Below are 18,494 nucleotides of genomic sequence, written 5' to 3'. Positions count from 1 at the left end.
TCTGTATTCTGTGTTGTATATAAAAGCCAGACAGCAAAATACAAACTCAACAGAAAGTGAAAAATCATTTCAGCATTCTTTATGTCAAATTATTTTATTTTCTAAAAGATATATTTTCCTCTTCAATAGTCATAACTGCTATACAACTGTCAGGAAAACGTGGAAATATAATTGTCATGGTCAGGTGGTAGTATCATTAGCAAGGTCATACTGTAGTATAATTGTCAAGGTCATACTGTAGTATAATTGTCAAGGTCATACAATTATCAAGGTCATATTGTAGAATGATTTTCAAGGTCATACTGTAGTATGATTGTAAAGGTCATACTGTAGTATGATTGTAAAGGTCATACTGTAGTGTAATTGTAAATGTCATACTATGGTATAATGTCCAATATAATGCTGTAATATACATTTTAAGGTGGTGTCAACATGTAATATTCTGTAACACATGCATGTTCATGCTGAAGTACAATTGCCAATGCCATAGTGTGCTGTGCTTGTTGATGTCATTATAGTATACTTGTCATGTCGGAGTACAATTATTATAATACTAATTTCTATTCCTCTATGATTAAATAAATCAGAATAGTGAAAGTGATATAAAGTGTCAGACTAGCTCGTCATTGGTTTGTCAAAGTGTGGTTCATACATTTTAAAATGTGATTTCAGTCTAAGACTCATTGAATTGCAGCTGTTGTGTAACAATGGTGCAGATTAAGATGTGTGATTAGATAGAAAGGGTATGTGTTATAAATTAATGTTGCATGTCAACATATTGTAAATGCTGTACAAAAAGAATTAACTGTTGTAGACATTTTCTCAAGTAGATTTTTTTACATGAGTAAGTCTTTGACTACAAATGTATATAGGTGATGAAAACAAACTGACGAGCCGTGCAATGTAAGCTTATTCTGAAACCCATTTTGTTATCAATCTGTCTGCAGAGATAATACATGTGCATGATATAGTTACACATTAAATCATCACTATGGACTTCAGCATGGAAAGAAAATTTTCTTTAACTTAAGGACTCGTATGTTACAGGAAATATTGTGTTTTGTACCACTACACTTTAACTCTTTTACCTTCAAATATGTCAAAACAGAACCTAATGTAAAATCATCTGCATTCCTAGCTCAATTATGATTTTTGGGTTTAAAATAATAATAATGATCAAACAAAAGGCCCAGAGGGTCTGTATCGCTCACCTGGATATTTAAGTAATTATGGCAAAATACTCTATATTTTCCTCCTTTTGAACTGCCTCTCTCAACAATAGTTCAAACCACAAGTGAGCCAAACCCAGTCATTCTTGAAAAAGAAAACGGATTTTAAAACCTTTTTTTGCTATATTTCCTTTATTGGGTCCCCTCTCTCTCGCCCCAAGAGTGCAACATCCTTGGTTTATGCAACAAACATTTGCCGAACAATGCTCCAGACCAAATTTTATCAAAATTCATTGAGGCATTCAGGAGTAGTAGGGATTTAAAGGATTGGCCTAAATTTCCCCTATCAGGCCAGTGCTCCTCTGGCTCCAGGGGAGCCACATCCTCTGCGATTGAAGTCACACCCTATGTCATTGAGGCATTCAGGAGTAGTAGGGATTTAAAGGATTGATCTCTATTTCCCCTATCAGGCTAGCGCCCCTTTTGCTCCAGGGGAGCCACGCCATCCGTTTATACGTTAAATCTCCTTCGACCAATAATGCTCAAGACCTTTCATGAAAATCAATTCAGGCATTCAGGTCTAGTAGGGATTTAAAGGATTGACCTCAATTTCCCCTATTGGGCCCCGCCCCTGTGCCCCAAAGGGAGCCACACACTCCATTTATACAACATTAGACCTCCTTTGCCCAATGATGCTCCAGACCAAATTCATAAAAATACATTCAGGCTTTAAGGACTAGTTGGGATTTAAAAGATTTACCTCAATTTCTCTAATTGAGCTAAAAAATTGTTAAGAATAATATTATTACAAAGGGCAAACACTCTATAAGTAACTGTCGAATAATTTACATTTTCTAACTTGTTCGAGATCTTATTGATATATGGCTGCATACAAAGTTTCATCAAACTTAGGTTGATATTTACTGTAGTTATTGTGTTCACAGGTTGAATCATAATACTAGTATATATAAAGGGCAATAACTCTGTAAGTTACCGTCGAATAATTCCCATTTTCGAACTGATTTGAGACCTTATATCTGACTGCAATTAGACACTGCTGTTTCGTCCAATTTGGTCGATATACTGACTAGGTGAGCTATGAAATAAATCCTCAAACATTCACACAATTCACATGTAGATACAAATCCCTATTTCCATCATATTTATTGAGGTCAAATGAACGTCCCAAGTTTTAATTCCTTGCTTGTCTGGTTGTCACAGCTTTCAAGTTTTATAGAGTAAATTAAAACAGATTTACCAATAAAAATCTTGATCTCAATAAAACTTGCAAGATAATGTCGATTGAGATGGTTTGTGTGACCTGTGAAAAATTACATTCAAAATCCATAATTATATAATTTAATTAAAACAATTACTACACTTTAAATATGAAAGGTAATCATTTTTGTAAGTAATTTATAATGATATGATTTTGCATTATTTGGGGTTATTCCCAAGAAAGATGGGGTTTTGATATTTTAAAGTTTCGGATATATATACTGCTGTAATGTGTAAAAAAATCTTATTATTTTTCTTTTAAATAAAAAAATATTCACTGTGACACAATCAACAGTTCTTCACATCCTACCTCAAGATAATTTAACATATTAGTTTATAATATCGTAATTCAAAGTAACCACAAGATCACGTTCAATCGAGTATCTGGATACATAATGTCCATTTTAAGAAAGTGAAATTATATTTGATCATTTTTATGGTATAAGGGCAGACAACTCTTAACGCGCTTCTTTGTTGATAGGTGGCGCAGTGACCTCACGTGAAACAACATCACCAACATGGCGAACAGAATGTCAACTGTTTGTTGTCATTTTGTAATTATGTACCTTCTCGTAGTCGAAGGAACTGTTAATGTGCATAAATTTGAAATGTCTGATGAAATGAATCCAGAAGATTCGCTGTCGAGGTTTAGAAGATCGTCAGATAGACACAGACGGAGTATTGATGCGAAATGCACGGACCAAGAAAACAACTTTCTGCAAGATATCGTGTCCCAAAAAGTTCAGTTGGAAGAAAAAGTAAATCTTTTCAAGCTAATTTTATTTAAAATGCAATAATATATTATATCTTATATAACTCATTTGTTTTACGCTATGGATTTACTTACCAATAGACGGACTACATTCACACCACACTGTCACTTTACTTTCAGTTTAATTTTAAATAACAGCTGATTGAATTGATGCTTATATAACCAGCGATGCAGTGTTGAGTGTTCGTTGATAACACTGAATGACTACAGTATTGTAGATCGATTCTTTTAATAATGAAATCAAATGTTTGTTTTAAATCCCTATCTATATTCAAGGAAATGGCAAAGTTCATCTTCTTCCTGTTTCACATCATAATTGTGTATTATACATCTTACAATTTAAGTGTGATGCTATATTAATCAGCTTACTGAACAGTATTCTGTACCTCCTTCCTTTTTTACAGCTTTATTTTCGGGATTAACACAAACCTTAATAATAGTCAGTCCATAACCCGAGTTTCCTCTGGCCTGACACCAAGTCTGGTGTAGGGCCAGAGTGCACTACGTACTACATGGGGATATCTCCGGCACTGTTTGGTGTAGTCCAAATTTTCTGACGATCTTACTACGTAGATACGTTAACTCGCCACAAGGCAGCTCGAAAGGCGATATTAACATCAGAACCCTTTGGATTATGTTTGGTGTTGCTAAGATTTTGTTGCTGACACATTAAAAAGCGGGCGTGACATAACACCTACCTTACATATATGGATAAATGAAATATTTATTTACCACAAAATACCCATTTAGTCCCAAATCAGTGTTCTATTCTGTCCGTATAGACCGGTCCTCGCTTTACGCTGGACAAAATTTCACACTGTTGATGCGCCATTTTGTAATTAAGTGACAGTGCAACTAACCCCCGAATTGGACAGAAAAGACCCAATAGCATTTATTAAGTTTTTCTTCTTACATAGTTTAAACCAAGAAAACTAAGGTTATTCTTTCCCAAAACCTGTTACTAATACAAGAATACATTATTTACAAATTATAAGCAGCAAACTATATAGAAATAAATGTTGTATTTTTTTCTTTTCGCTCCATCGTGCACTTATAAGGGTGATAAGGCCACCTGCGACCTACATTGTTAGCAATATGGCGACGAGTCAAGTGTAAAATTTAAAAACATTTTGTAAAACAAAAAAAACAAACAAACAGTATCTGAGAATTTCACATTTTCATATAGTAGTGCACTCTGGCCATGGCCCTACACCAGACATAGTGTCAGGGCCAGATGAAACTTGGGCTAGTCCGTCCATAGAGTAAAGAACAAGAAGACATTATTTAATAATGCACATTAAAGTTGGTTGAGTGGTGAAATTGTTAGCACATTGTTTTTATCATGTGATCTCAGTAAACATGTATTATGAAGAAATCGAAGTTTTCTTTGAACAGCTGTTACATGATGGCTATCTGTTTTGATATAAATGTTAGAAGCACAGGCTTTATCGCAGGATTTTGCAGAAAAATTAAAACCATTTTCCATACATGTCAACCATACTGCAATCTGTGGTGCCACTAGATTTTACATACCGGTACTTTAGTAGTGTCTCATGAATCTAGCTAGTCAAACATGCCTTACCATCAACCTTGGCCTTACTAGACTTTTAGTCACAGTTTTGATTGACACACACTCGGTGGTGCATTGGCTTAACTATGTATGTAAGGAAGGTAGAAAATCCACCACAAAGTTCTTATTACCCTGAGCAAGTCATGACTAGCTCATTACTCATCAGTGTAACAGTACAGGTAAACAGTTCCAAACTACAACATCAAGGTCAGGCATTTTAATAATGACACTTCAACACTTTATGATGAGTGGGGCTAGTTGTCTTTATTGTAGTGTGTTGTTGACATTTGAACTTGTCTTTATGAAATATGATGGAGATCATGATCACCTTGCAGATAAAAAGAAATGTGAATTTATATCTAGGAATAACAAACAAGATGGCTTTTTATGACTGGCCTGTAGGGCAAAAAAGTGGTTGGCATTGCATGACTGCTGCATAAGATGGCTGTTCTGTTTGTGCATACATATGTCAGTTAATAATCATTTGATAGCCATAAGAAGCAAGTTTGACTGTCAGCATGATGAGATACTGTTAAAATCTAGGTTACAATACATGTCTAACTTAAAACACTGCTTTTGTTAATCCCTGGTAGGTGTTATACTTATTTTATTCTCAATGAGTTCAATATGATTAAATCAAATTGCAGTGTGGTGTAATTTCTTTTGTTTCAGAGGGTGTTTGATACAGACTCGAGTACTAGCATGGCACTGGCATGGGCCGGAGAAAAGGGGGTAAGTTATAGAGTTGCTTAAGCTCCTGAATTATGACAGTGTAATCTGACAGCTGTCAACAGAAAATTTGAGTTGTCCACAAATGAAATGTTGTCTGAGAAAGACTTAAGCTTCCAGCTGTTCATATTTGAAAATTCTACTTCTTTTATTTAATAGGAATTGATGTACCATTTGTAAAACCATATTGACTGAACAACTACTTCAAGTTATAATATGATTTTTGTCTGATTCCACATATAAATCACCATACTCTAATTAATGAAATAATGCTTATTTTTGTTGGTCCCGTTCAGGATTTATTTTAACTAGTATATGTGTAAGCCAGTGTTGTTGTTTGGATCTGTTGTACAGGGATTGATGGTTGTAACATCGCATGTGAGTTCAAATGGCCTTACAGACTCTTCTCATGTGTATAAAAGGTATGTGTTCTATACCTCGGTATATTTTCAACTTTTCATTTGAGAAAACTATGAAAATCTCATCAGTGTTTGCTGATTTTTAAAATTGTTTTGAACCAGATGCAAGGTGAATAATTATATAATAATAAGTTAAAGTGTTATAAAGATCCAATGTTATTTAGCATTTTGATATCAATAGAGAACCAGTTTATGGCCAATTTTGTTAGCTCACCTGCTCAAAGTAAAGTTTTTCATTTAAACAACTTCTTCTCAATAACCAAGAGTCCCAAGGAGTTGATATTGGGCCTGTATACATAGCATTCTTGGATGAAGGACTGCCAAGTTTGTTAAAATTAATGACCTTGACTTACTTTCATTGTCACAGGGGTCAAATAGGCTAAAATCTTTTAAAAACTTCTTTTCAATAACCAAGAGGCCCAGGGATTTAATATTTGGCCTGTAGCATGCTTGGGTAAAAACTACCAAGTTCGGCAAGTGAATGAGCTTTACCTACAGTCAAGGTCAAAGGGGTCAAATGTGTTAAAATCTTTAAACAATGATTTCTCAATAGCCCAGAGACTCCGAGACCTGATATTAGGTCAATATTATTCTGGGATGAAGGCTTATCAAAAACTTACTTAAATGAATAAGCCTAGCTTGCCTACTCTGATAATTTGATGAAGTGATTATCATCATTAGTTAGTATCTGTATATAAATGACCTATTGCTAGATTAGCTTCAAAGCTGCTTTAGACGCAGGTGAGTGATTTTTTTTTTTTTTTTTTTTATTGTGATGTATAACTATATGTACAAATAAGTTCTATACAACTATTACAACTATGATTTATTTCAGCACTGATTACGGCAAAACTTTCAAAAAGGTGGACAACTTAGACAGTGCTAAAGTGAGAAAGCACAACGGGCTACAAAGGAATCCTCATAATCCTAACAAGGTCAGGATTGTCTATTAATCTGTCTTCACTGTAATCCTATCTGTTTAGTAAAATCCAAGAGATATAGCTAGCCACGTGATCTTTTTAATTTAAGAGAAACAATTTAGATATTCTTACCTTTAGAATTATTGTTTTATTCTTTGATAGAATTTTGGTTTATGGGTTCCTGGTTTGTGGCCATGTTTTAGGCCTGGTTGTTTATTTTTACAACAGCTGGTAAATGACTACATTTTGTAAAGTTGATTGTTTTGTTTGCCTTTGCACAATTAATTTGATCTGAATATTTATCTCAAAAGTTTAAAAGTTACATCTGAGCATGGTGGGAAAGCACATACAGTAGGGTACATCCCCCCCCCCCCCCCCCCCCATACAACTATATACTGTTGTGAGGGACTGAGCATGTTCTGTAGAATACATATCTCTCCCCCACTATACAACTATATACTGTTGTGAGGGACTGAGCATGTTCTGTAGCAGGAATTCATCTCAGGATATTTATCTAGTATCTAGGGAAATGAAGATTCATTTAACCTGTTTCTCCTCAACTTTTCAGCTATACCTGGTTGGTGAGAACTCGAGTAAGTCCTCAACTTTGTACATCACAGAAGATGCAGGTTTGACATTCCAAACTGTTACGCTGCCCTTCCTCCTCAGTAACGAGATCACCTTCCACTCTCAGAAACAGTACGAAGACTATCTCATCGTCAAGGAAGTGATTTACGGCACTAATGTAAGTCCTTGCAATGCTAGCTTAGCATGAGTTTGGGAATCATGATCATGTAACACTGGTAACTGTAAAAGTCTGAATTTTGGCGAAAAATCTGAGTTTTAAAATACATATCTGAATTTCAGCCGAAAAGTCTTAGTTTTTCAGATATACATTTTATATTCCGATAAGTTGGGGGGAACTCAGATAAGTATTATGAAATTCCGATTTGCATGCTGGAATTCAGATATGTTGGGTAAAATTCAGATGTTTTCTTATTTGTGCCCTCGGGCACCCCTTCTTGCCGGCGAGAGCAGCACGGGGTTTCACACCTCCCGCGGAGCCGGTGTTCATGGTCCACCGGCACCAGCTTACCTTTACCTGTGCTGTTATAAATCATCCGCGTGCGACTCGGTCGGTCACCAATTCAATCATACATCGGTCGCTGCAAACTTCAACATTACGGCCGGTAAAGTGTTTTAATTTGTGATTATCTTCGTCTGTTTTTAGTGTAATGGTCAGTGTCGTTGTTCCGTGTGTGTTTGATACTTTTCTACCTCCGATAACAAAGATCTGACTGCACGGTGCGGTGATGCAATCGGACCGACGACGTTTTGTACAAGGGCATATCACAATCGACAACCAATATCTCTTATTTCCAATTGGTATCTAAGCTTAATTAAAATGATATTCTCAATAAATCTGTTCACGTGTTGTGATCTGTTGAAACAGTACGTAGCCGTCCATATGTACAGTACTGTGCAGTGTGTAATTAATAAAAATCGTGTGTTGATACCGATATTCACACTGTTATAGACCTAATATTAACTATATATGCGCTGATCAGCATATATTTAACGTAAAAAACGGACCCAAACCCACATTGTATCTTTATTTTTGTGTGTATTTTTCACCCGTTCGATAGCTTGTTGTCACAGGACTAGTTATACGTCTGGCCGAACACAGCGCCAGCAGGCGGTCTATTTTAAGACCGATCAAAAGGCATACTTACGCAGTGTGTCGCCGTAAGTGTCGTGTTCTCTTTGACATTTTCATAGTTGTCTCAGGAAGCAGGTTCGTTATATCATAATTGTGTTTACGTTAATATAACACTATTGCCATTTTCTTGTTTCAGGTGTCCGAGAACTGAAAACATCAAACCAACTTTCTTACCAGTTGCCTTTCCTGTATCTAGCCCTGGCGATTCTGACTATCTTTGTTCAGTTCAAACACACTCTTAGAATTTGATCATTTTTAAATAATTTGATATGTGCATCGTGTAAAATTTTGACAAATTTCTTGATATACCGAGACGTATATTCTAAATAAATGGTATACGTAAATATTATACCGACATATATAATGTATCATGCTAATTTTCTGAATAGAACTTGCATGTGTATCGTTTATCGTAATGTTAATACTTTTGTGAAATGTAACAGGACCGGATGTATTGTTAATCGGGATAACTTTCTATTAATAATGGGCCGTATTTTACCATATTGGGTCACATTTTGATAATTCATTAAGCAGAACAGGACGAAGCGCACAGTTTACGACTATTAGATTATTTCTCTTATATATTTATATAACAGGATATGTGTTGCATAACATTTTGACAATTTTCTTCATATACAACAATTTGATAAAGCTCCACATGCTAACGATGTAATGTAATTGGTCTCTAGGCCAATATAAAGGAAGGAAAACCAAAAGATTATTTTATGTAATGATTCGTCGATGCACAGGACTTAGAATATGCCGGTCAAGCTGATGTCCATCTTCCTCAAAACCATTCTTGAAGTGGAAATATTTATCAATTGATGACCAGCAAGAGGGCATCTTCGTCATTTCGTCAGCTGAAAGACCGTAAGGTCGTAATACAGCGGACGTAACACCTGTTAAGTAAGTAAGTAGAACGAGTGGAAGCAGTCAATGCAAATTCTGGCAACTTGCAACCACATTACTGTATGATATCGACTGCACATGCATCATTTAAACCAGCTATTTGACAACTTCGTTAAAGCTGAAATAAATGCATCTTCCAAATCTGAAAATAATTAAGGAACGACTTAACCAAATGTTGGTATTTTTTTGTGAGTAGAGTAAACCACATCTGTATAGATTTACGGATACGAGTCGGATTGGGTACGTGTCGTCTGATAAATTAGTCGTATGGGATTTGAATATACAATAGGTTTTTGAATGCCTTTATTTATCACCGTTAGTTGTTACGTCAGTTGTTCCACGGACTTTTGATTAGATACGTGTCCGTAATAGAACATAAAACATTAGAAACACAAATTAACTTGCCGAACTCGTTGAATTATTATAGTGTTCCATTTTGCAAGTATTATATGATCGATGTCGCAAATGTCCACTTTTTTATTAGTGTGAAGGGCTTTCGTCCTAGGGGCTAATGTCCCGGGGGCTAATGTCAAGTGCGGGCTTTTGTCCGTACCCCGTTTGTGTACATAGCAGGGAGCGGTAAAACGGCTGTAAAACGTTAACATTGAATCGTCTGATATATGTGAAAATATCCCGTTTCACAAATGATGTAAAACTAACAAAAATATATTATTTTCGTGGTTATATAAATAACTTGCTGCAGTTACGAAAGCGCCAACGCTATCAAAAATTACATTTACATCAGGTCAGAAAAGAATGTCTACCGGACGTACCTGACACCTGCACATGGAAAAACAAAGGTTAGAATTATTACTTCAATGCATGTGCTCATGTGTACACATACTTTTTAACATGTAATTACATAATCATAAATACATGAAACTTTGATGTAACGAATATAAAAATACACTCTCCAATCATCGTTGTTTAGCAGCCGTTCCACGGTTGAACCTGTATATATATGATTTTGTGAATTATGTTAAATAATATGTCTGTACTCTAAACTGATGAGCTAATTCGCTCAAAGTCCTAAAGAACTTGAACTGGATGTACCTGACACCTGCACATGGCTAATGTGGCCACCCGTGGATAGCGCTTTGACAGGTAGGTAGAGTACCTTTCTAAAGGACGCCTCAAGTCCGTTTGATCTGATTCGAGTACAGGTAAGAGACATAGCTTGGAGCAATCAAATAATCAAGATGCTTATTGATTAAACACAGCAGTTGTTATTGATGATACGCAGGTGAGTTAAGCAGCTCGATATCAGCATCTCGTTTTCTTCTTATGTAACATTGGTCAAAATATATAATCCACACATGCATATACATGACCCCTCCCCGGGTCCTAGATTTCGTTGGTCGATAATTAACAGTCGATTCAATTTACGTTAAAACATACTATTTTCAGTCAGGAGTATGGAATTTGCCACCCGACATTGTCACTTCTAACCGCTGGCCTCAGGTTTGGCGGAGTTTTGTGGGGACTGGAGAAAAACAGAAACATTTGCTTCATAGCAAACTTTTTATTTGGCTATTTAGTTATATCATTTGTACACCACCTAAGATGTTTTCTAATTAATTACAAATTACAATAGGCGAATTAATAATCGACCGAAGAGTTCATAAACATAAGCAACAATAATGTTCCGTTGTTTATCTACTAAACTTGTGTAACTGTTCCATGTTTTATGTCTATATGTCATCGTTTATAATTTTAATTGTGTCAAGACAGAGACGCGTTATCTGATATTCACGTCTCGGGTCCAGGTAAATTCGTGCAAAATACAAGTCTTCATACATGCACTCTTTCTTATTCCATCACTGTCCCTAAAAAAATAAAAGATAATACTAAATACTGTTTAATCACTTAACAGTTCACATTTATCTTAAGTATTTATCTCGGTTAAATACTTACTGTAGATTATCGTAACGAATGTTTGATCAAAGTATTACAATGGATCCTTGCTATGGGAATCCACGATACATACTTAATATGTACCGGTTTGGTATCGGTCGTCAATCCATAATTCGTTTTACCAATTTTGCGAACTTTATTGTTAAGGTGAGGAGTTTTCATAAGCAAAACGTTCATGTACTAGATCATTGTTTCAAATATGGTGTGGTCACTGCCCTAGTCAGTTACAATACACAACCTCTGCTAGTCCAGATGACACTGATTACAGGTCAATTATCTTGTTCACTGGACCGTTGAGATGTCGGCGTGCCATCGACAATGTCGCGGTGTCGAGTTCTACAATAATATAAATATAGGGACAATTGTATAGGCAGGAACTCATTACACACCCATGACATAAGAATGCATATTTAAACAAATTTCAAGACCATGAGCTGTGACAAGACTACTATATTCTGTATGTATCCTGGAATCCTTCATACTGTGTTGCTTTTGGAAATGAATTGAATTACGTAATATCCTATCTCGAAGGTAAAATACAGAAGAGTCCTTGTTGAGCTACGGGGAGAAATGGGTACTTGCTGTGGCGACATCCCGTAGGGAATGGAGACCCATATTTTATCGACTAAACGTTTCGGATTTTATTAGAAGATTTGACATCGGTAAAATTAAAATGATTCCGGCTATGATTTTATGAGTTTAACTTTATGAGGGTCGGGAGTAAAACACGTAAAATGAAAGCAAAATGACGCTTATAAATCCAGATAAATTTAGAAAATTATATAAAAAAAAAAAACGTTAAACAATTTATACGTCCCATTCTATTTAGAAAATTATATATAAAAAAAAAACGTTACACAATGCATACGTCCCATTCTATTTAGAAAATTATCGAAATGTTGCAGGATATATCAAGAACAAAATCTACATGGCACACCATTTACGTCTGTCCAATTATCTTAAGAAAATGATCAAATTTTCACCACTCTCTATCCTCGATTATATTAAAAATAAAAAAAAAACAAAAAACAAAAAAAAAACGCCCCGCTATAAATCACGAAGAATTATCAAAATGTTGCCGATATATATTCGTACCGATACATTAAGAAACTTTGATGCTCGAGTTCTATTCAGAACATCATCAAAATGTTACACGATATATATACGTGCGATTCAGAAATTATCGAAATATTTTTCCACGATCTAAAATATATATTTAAATGTGTATCTCTGTTGTATTCGGCAAAGTATAAAACATATTGTACGACATACATGTCGTGAAATGAGTCCTGATATGCCCCATTATTTTATAAGCAGAGACGTATATAAAGGTCACATGTATGCGATATATACGTCTACGTATTTAGGAAATTATTAAAATGCTACAGGGTAAATATATCAAATAATGTTAACGGATATAGGTATACAGCATATATCAAAATCAATAAATAGCAAGCATCGTTCAGGCCAGGCACAAAGAAGAAAACTGCAACTGGTTAGAAATTTGGTCTAATTTTTCAGCAACCGTATTACAGCCATGGGATACCTGAAACAAGAATATAGTAACTGTGTTATATATACGTCAAAACAAATATACGATTAAGTTGTTCACAAAGACTAACATTTTCCAATCTCGCCAAATAATCATTAACAAAACGATGGTTCTGTAAGAAATATAAAGGACAGCAGCGACACTTACGGTAGGTGATTCTGTTTGTACTGGTAGCTAGCTGGTAGCCCATGACAGACGTACGGCTTTTGATCGGTCCTAAAATAGACCGCCTGCTGGCGCAGCGTACGGCCAGACGTATGACTATCATGCTACCACAAGCCATCGAAAGTGTGCGAACAATTTATACACAGTAGCAGCTAGTAATGTTGATTTGGGTCCGATTTTTCGTCAAGTGCACATAATAATGTTTGGTTTATAACAGTGTGAATATCGGTATCAACACACGATTTTTATTAATTACACACTGCACAGTACTGTACATATGGGCGGCTACTTACGTTACGAACCGACTGTTTCAACAGATCACAACACGTGAACAGATTTATTGAGAATATCATTTTAATTAAGCTTAGATACCAATTGGAAATAAGAGATATTGGTTGTCGATTGTGATATGCCCTTGTACAAAACGTCGTCGGTCCGATTGCATCACCGCACCGTGCAGTCAGATCTTTGTTATCGGAGGTAGAAAAGTATCAAACACACACGGAACAACGACACTGACCATTACACTAAAAACAGACGAAGATAATCACAAATTAAAACACTTTACCGGCCGTAATGTTGAAGTTTGCAGCGACCTATGTATGATTGAATTGGTGACCGACCGAGTCGCACGCGGATGATTTATAACAGCACAGGTAAAGGTAAGCTGGTGCCGGTGGACCATGAACACCGGCTCCGCGGGAGGTGTGAAACCCCGTGCTGCTCTCGCCGGCAAGAAGGGGTGCCCGAGGGCACAAATAAGAAAACATCTGAATTTTACCCAACATATCTGAATTCCAGCATGCAAATCGGAATTTCATAATACTTATCTGAGTTCCCCCCAACTTATCGGAATATAAAATGTATATCTGAAAAACTAAGACTTTTCGGCTGAAATTCAGATATGTATTTTAAAACTCAGATTTTTCGCCAAAATTCAGACTTTTACAGTTACCAGTGTAATCAGGTCCGTTATGTGGTTTCCGAGAAAGCATGGTTTTAAGGGATGTGTTTGGCCCTTATTGATACACAACAATTATCATCTTATAAATAGGTGATATTTCCTGATGTCTGCTAATAGAATATATAATATCATAAATAGAAAGTGTTCAGACTTGTCCTAATAGAATACACCTTCTAGTTATATAATAACCTGTATCATAAATAGAAAGTGTTCAGACAAGTCCTAATAGAATACACCTTCTAGTTATATAATGACCTGTATCATAAATAGAGTGTTCAGACTAGTCCTAATAGAATACACCTTCTAGTTATATAATGACCTGTATCATAAATAGAAAGTGTTCAGACTAGTCCTAATAGAATACACCTTCTAGTTATATAATGACCTGTATCATAAATAGAAAGTGTTCAGACTAGTCCTAATAGAATACACCTTCTAGTTATATAATGACCTGTATCATAAATAGAAAGTGTTCAGACTAGTCCTAATAGAATACACCTTCTAGTTATATAATAACCTGTATCATAAATAGAAAGTGTTCAGACTAGTCCTAATAGAATACACCTTCTAGTTATATAATAACCTGTATTATAAATAGAAAGTGTTCAGACTAGTCCTAATAGAATACACCTTCTAGTTATATAATGACCTGTATCATAAATAGAAAGTGTTCAGACTAGTCCTAATAGAATACACCTTCTAGTTATATAATGACCTGTATCATAAATAGAAAGTGTTCAGACTAGTCCTAATAGAATGTATAATAACCTGTATCATTAATAGAAAGTGTTCAGACTAGTCCTAATAGAATACACCTTCTAGTTATATAATAACCTGTATCATAAATAGAAAGTGTTCAGACTAGTGTTATGGTTAGTGAAGTCTTCAGTTTAAAGGTAAATAAGTTAATATGCATACAATCAAAAAGGGTAGACATGTTTTGTTACCAAAACAAATATAGATAATTATCTCAGCAGTACATATTACCAGCATAAACATGTTACCAAAACAAATATAGATAATTATCTCAGCAGTACATATTACCAGCATAAACATAAGCATAGAATAGTATGAAGGTAGCGTCTTCAGCGGTATCTAATGTAAACTGATCATGACTTCTATATTTTGTAACATATAATGAAGAAATTACAAGATTGATAGAATCTGACATGGGTCTGTTCTGTGGACAGAGATATCTCAACCCGAGTGTAAGAGTTTGGCCAAATGTAAGTTTTTATGAAAGTTTTCATTGCACCATCTAAAATGTACCTTGGTACTCAACGTAAAATGATGATGTTATATTATTGTAGCAGCGTCATATAGTGTGTGCCAGCTGTCTTTTCCCCTGTGTAAGATGGATTTGTCTTTTCCCTAGCAACTGCGGGATAACTCTGTGAATTATGTGAGAAAATGATAGTATCACATGCACTGTTTGTTTGTATAAAGATAGCTTTGACCATTTTAATAAATTTACAAAGGTATGAAAAAATGTGCAAGTCATGAAGTCATGAAGTCACTCTACTAATTAGCTGTCTGAAAACAACATACATTGATCGTAAAACAAGAAAATGATTGTATGGGTATGCTGTTAATGGCAGATGTGAATGAATAAAATGTAGCGGGACTGGACTGGGTCGATCATCGGTGACCAGGTAGCTCAATTGGTAGAGCATCCGGCTAGTGTTCGGAATAATGAATTATAACAAAACTGCCTGTTTCCATTTATATCCCACAGGTCAAAAATGTCTTATTGTAGTAACTGTAATTATATATCTCGCTATGTATACATACCTGTATAACTCATTATAGGTATTTATTTAGCTGTTTACTTCATGCAGTATAACCTGTATAACTCATTATAGGTATTTATTTAGCTGTTTACCTCGTAGATCTTTAGTCACAAAACTAAATGATGATATTAAGTAAATCCAAACTTGATATTTCCTTTTTGCTTGTTATAGATTATTGTTTTACTAATTATATGCCATTTACATATTCAATGTATAAAAGGTTTTTCATGCACTATTAACAAATATTTTTTTTTTATATATTGTTAAGTATTCTTTTTGAAGTCTTTGCTTACACTTGCATCTGTTCCACTAGTTTCTAGGAAACACTCTAAATCGTGTTGTGTTGGTAACAGCTGGCACGACCTGTTCAGCCAGGCGGCTTACTTCCCTGTTATTGATATTGATTCTAGACCTTGTAATATAGTGCTAGGTAATGTCATTAGTTAAATACCACATGGGTTGTTGCTTATTTGTGAAATCTGATTTGAAATCAATATATCACACAGTGATGTTGTTATATTTGGCTTAGTCAGTTGAGTAGATAAAGTCAGGATGATTTGATGATAAAATAAGGACACATTTAGTATACACTTAAATTGTGACAGTTATTATTAGAAGTAAGATACATTTACGATGAAGTGATAAGGGAATCATGAGCATGATTTTGATCAAGCTACATAAAAGGATCATGCATGACAATACTGTGAATGAATTCACCTTTCAGGGTCCCAAGGCCAAGGTCAAGGTCACCTTTACTAATTATAGAAAATCAACAAAGCAATTTCATTGCTTAATATAGAATTCATTTTACAAAAATACTTTCAGTAGGTCTATACCACTCAAAGATACAGGGTATTTGTCAGAGGCTTAGTGATTTGAAAAATACTTGATTTGTTACATCGTGGATTGGAAACTCTTATTAGATCCTCTATGTAATGTATAAGGAATGGTATGTGCTAATTGGTTCAGTGTTTTAACTTAATTGTACAGCAGGACATTTTTAGCTCACCTGGACTGAAAGCCTGCTAAGCTTATGCTATGGCGCGTCGTCTGTCCCTCTGACAATCTGTCAACATTTGCTTTAAATCGCCACTAGTCATAAAATACATAGTGGATTTTAACCAAATTTGGTCAGAAACCTCCTTGGGGACAGGGAAACAGATTTTGCGTAAATGTTGACTATGATCCCCAAGGGGCTAAATGGGCGGGGCCCAATAGGGGAAATAGTGGTAATTCCTTTAAATCGCTACTTGTCATAGAGTTATGAATGGATTTGAACCTAATTTGGTCAGAAGCATCCTTGGGAAAAAGGGAACAGATTTTGCATAAATGGTTGCTGTTACCCTCCTTCCCATAACCATGTATAGCATTGCTAGACATTAAGGGATAAACACAATTCTTATGTAAAAATAGGCCCAAGGGTCTTTCCTCACCCTAAGGGACTTGGTTTCTTTAAACACAATCATGTTGTAAAAACAATCCTTGAGATCCTTCAGACCCTTAGACCTAAGGCCTTAAAGAGTCTGTACTTTGTTATTTCTTAAAAGCAGTTGGGATCCCCACACTATAACCATATATAGCATTGTTCGAGATTGACAAATAAAGCTACTTTTGACAAATAAAGCTACATATTAACGAATTGAACATGAACATTATTTGACGTTTGGTCAAATCCAACCAGGTGAGCAGTACAGGCCCCACAGGGCCTCTTGTTACAATGAAAACCTTGTTGGAATTCCTTCTCCAACTTCTGATGATATGTCCATCTGTTCATTTGCTGGATTTAGTCTGATAATGAACAGGTTGAATTCTAGAACTTCTACACCTTTGCTGTGAACACTTCATGTTGTAATATCTAGTTAATTATAAAACTGAAGCGGTACACATAATCAAGAGAGTGTACTGATTACTGAATGATAGTACTATTGATACTTTTTAGGCAAAGAATAAGCAGTTAATGGTATGTTTATTTGGTACTCTTGTCCTGTTGAAATAGTCTTGTAATCTTGTATAGGTTCTCCAAGAGTTCATTCCCATTTAACGTCAGTTTCTTCTCAAATAAATAATCTGGCAAATTGTTTTGTCTTCATACAACGTAGCACACAAAAATTTCAAGATAGCTTTCCTTCTTGATTTCCTGGACAATAAACAATATACTTCTTATGAATTAATTTACAGCTTAAAAATTGATTATTCTCAGAATGAACTCTTGGTGACCTTTGTGTTGATGTTGTATTTACCCACCATTGCTGTATTTAGGGATCTGGCACTGTGTGTGATATGTTTGCAGTATAGGTTATTTTGATTTAGCAGGATACATTTTGTCTTGAGCCATGTCTAGCGCATGAGTGGTAGTCACGAGCTAAATTGGACGTGTTCTGTCCTTCACCTTAATCATGTATAGGCTAGCCGATGTGCATAGTGTTTTTAAAGCGCATGAGTGGTAGTCATGAGCTAAATTGGATGCGTTCTTTCCTTGACCTTAATCATGTATAGGCTAGCCAATGTGCATAGTGTTTTTAAAACTTACAATGACAGAAACAAATGTAAAAAACGTTTGTCACTGTATGCTTGAAGCCTGACTTGTGTGGTGTACCCCTATGTTTGTATGTCCAGTATTGTG

The 18,494-nt window shown here is 35.3% G+C and overlaps 1 protein-coding gene across 2 annotated transcripts in view; it reads left to right on the top strand.

Moving 5' to 3' along the window:
- The first annotated feature begins 2,938 nt into the window (after window positions 1-2,938).
- Window positions 2,939-18,494, top strand: part of LOC117331428 (sortilin-like) — a 52,865-nt gene continuing 37,309 nt past the window's right edge. The window contains exons 1-6 of one of the 2 annotated variants that reach the window (XM_033890137.1): window positions 2,939-3,205; window positions 5,462-5,521; window positions 5,873-5,940; window positions 6,773-6,872; window positions 7,426-7,602; window positions 17,811-17,831. In XM_033890137.1, the coding sequence (XP_033746028.1) occupies window positions 2,966-3,205; window positions 5,462-5,521; window positions 5,873-5,940; window positions 6,773-6,872; window positions 7,426-7,602; window positions 17,811-17,831 (666 nt within the window). In that variant the 5' untranslated portion in view covers window positions 2,939-2,965. The remainder of the gene's footprint in view (window positions 3,206-5,461; window positions 5,522-5,872; window positions 5,941-6,772; window positions 6,873-7,425; window positions 7,603-17,810; window positions 17,832-18,494) is intronic. The other variant, XM_033890138.1, reaches the window with a different exon arrangement.

The sequence above is a fragment of the Pecten maximus genome, chromosome 7 (assembly GCF_902652985.1).
Source record: "Pecten maximus chromosome 7, xPecMax1.1, whole genome shotgun sequence".
In the NCBI taxonomy this organism is placed as follows: domain Eukaryota; kingdom Metazoa; phylum Mollusca; class Bivalvia; order Pectinida; family Pectinidae; genus Pecten; species Pecten maximus.
The sequence above is the reverse complement of the archived record's forward strand: the minus strand, read 5'-3'. Positions and strand labels throughout refer to the sequence as shown.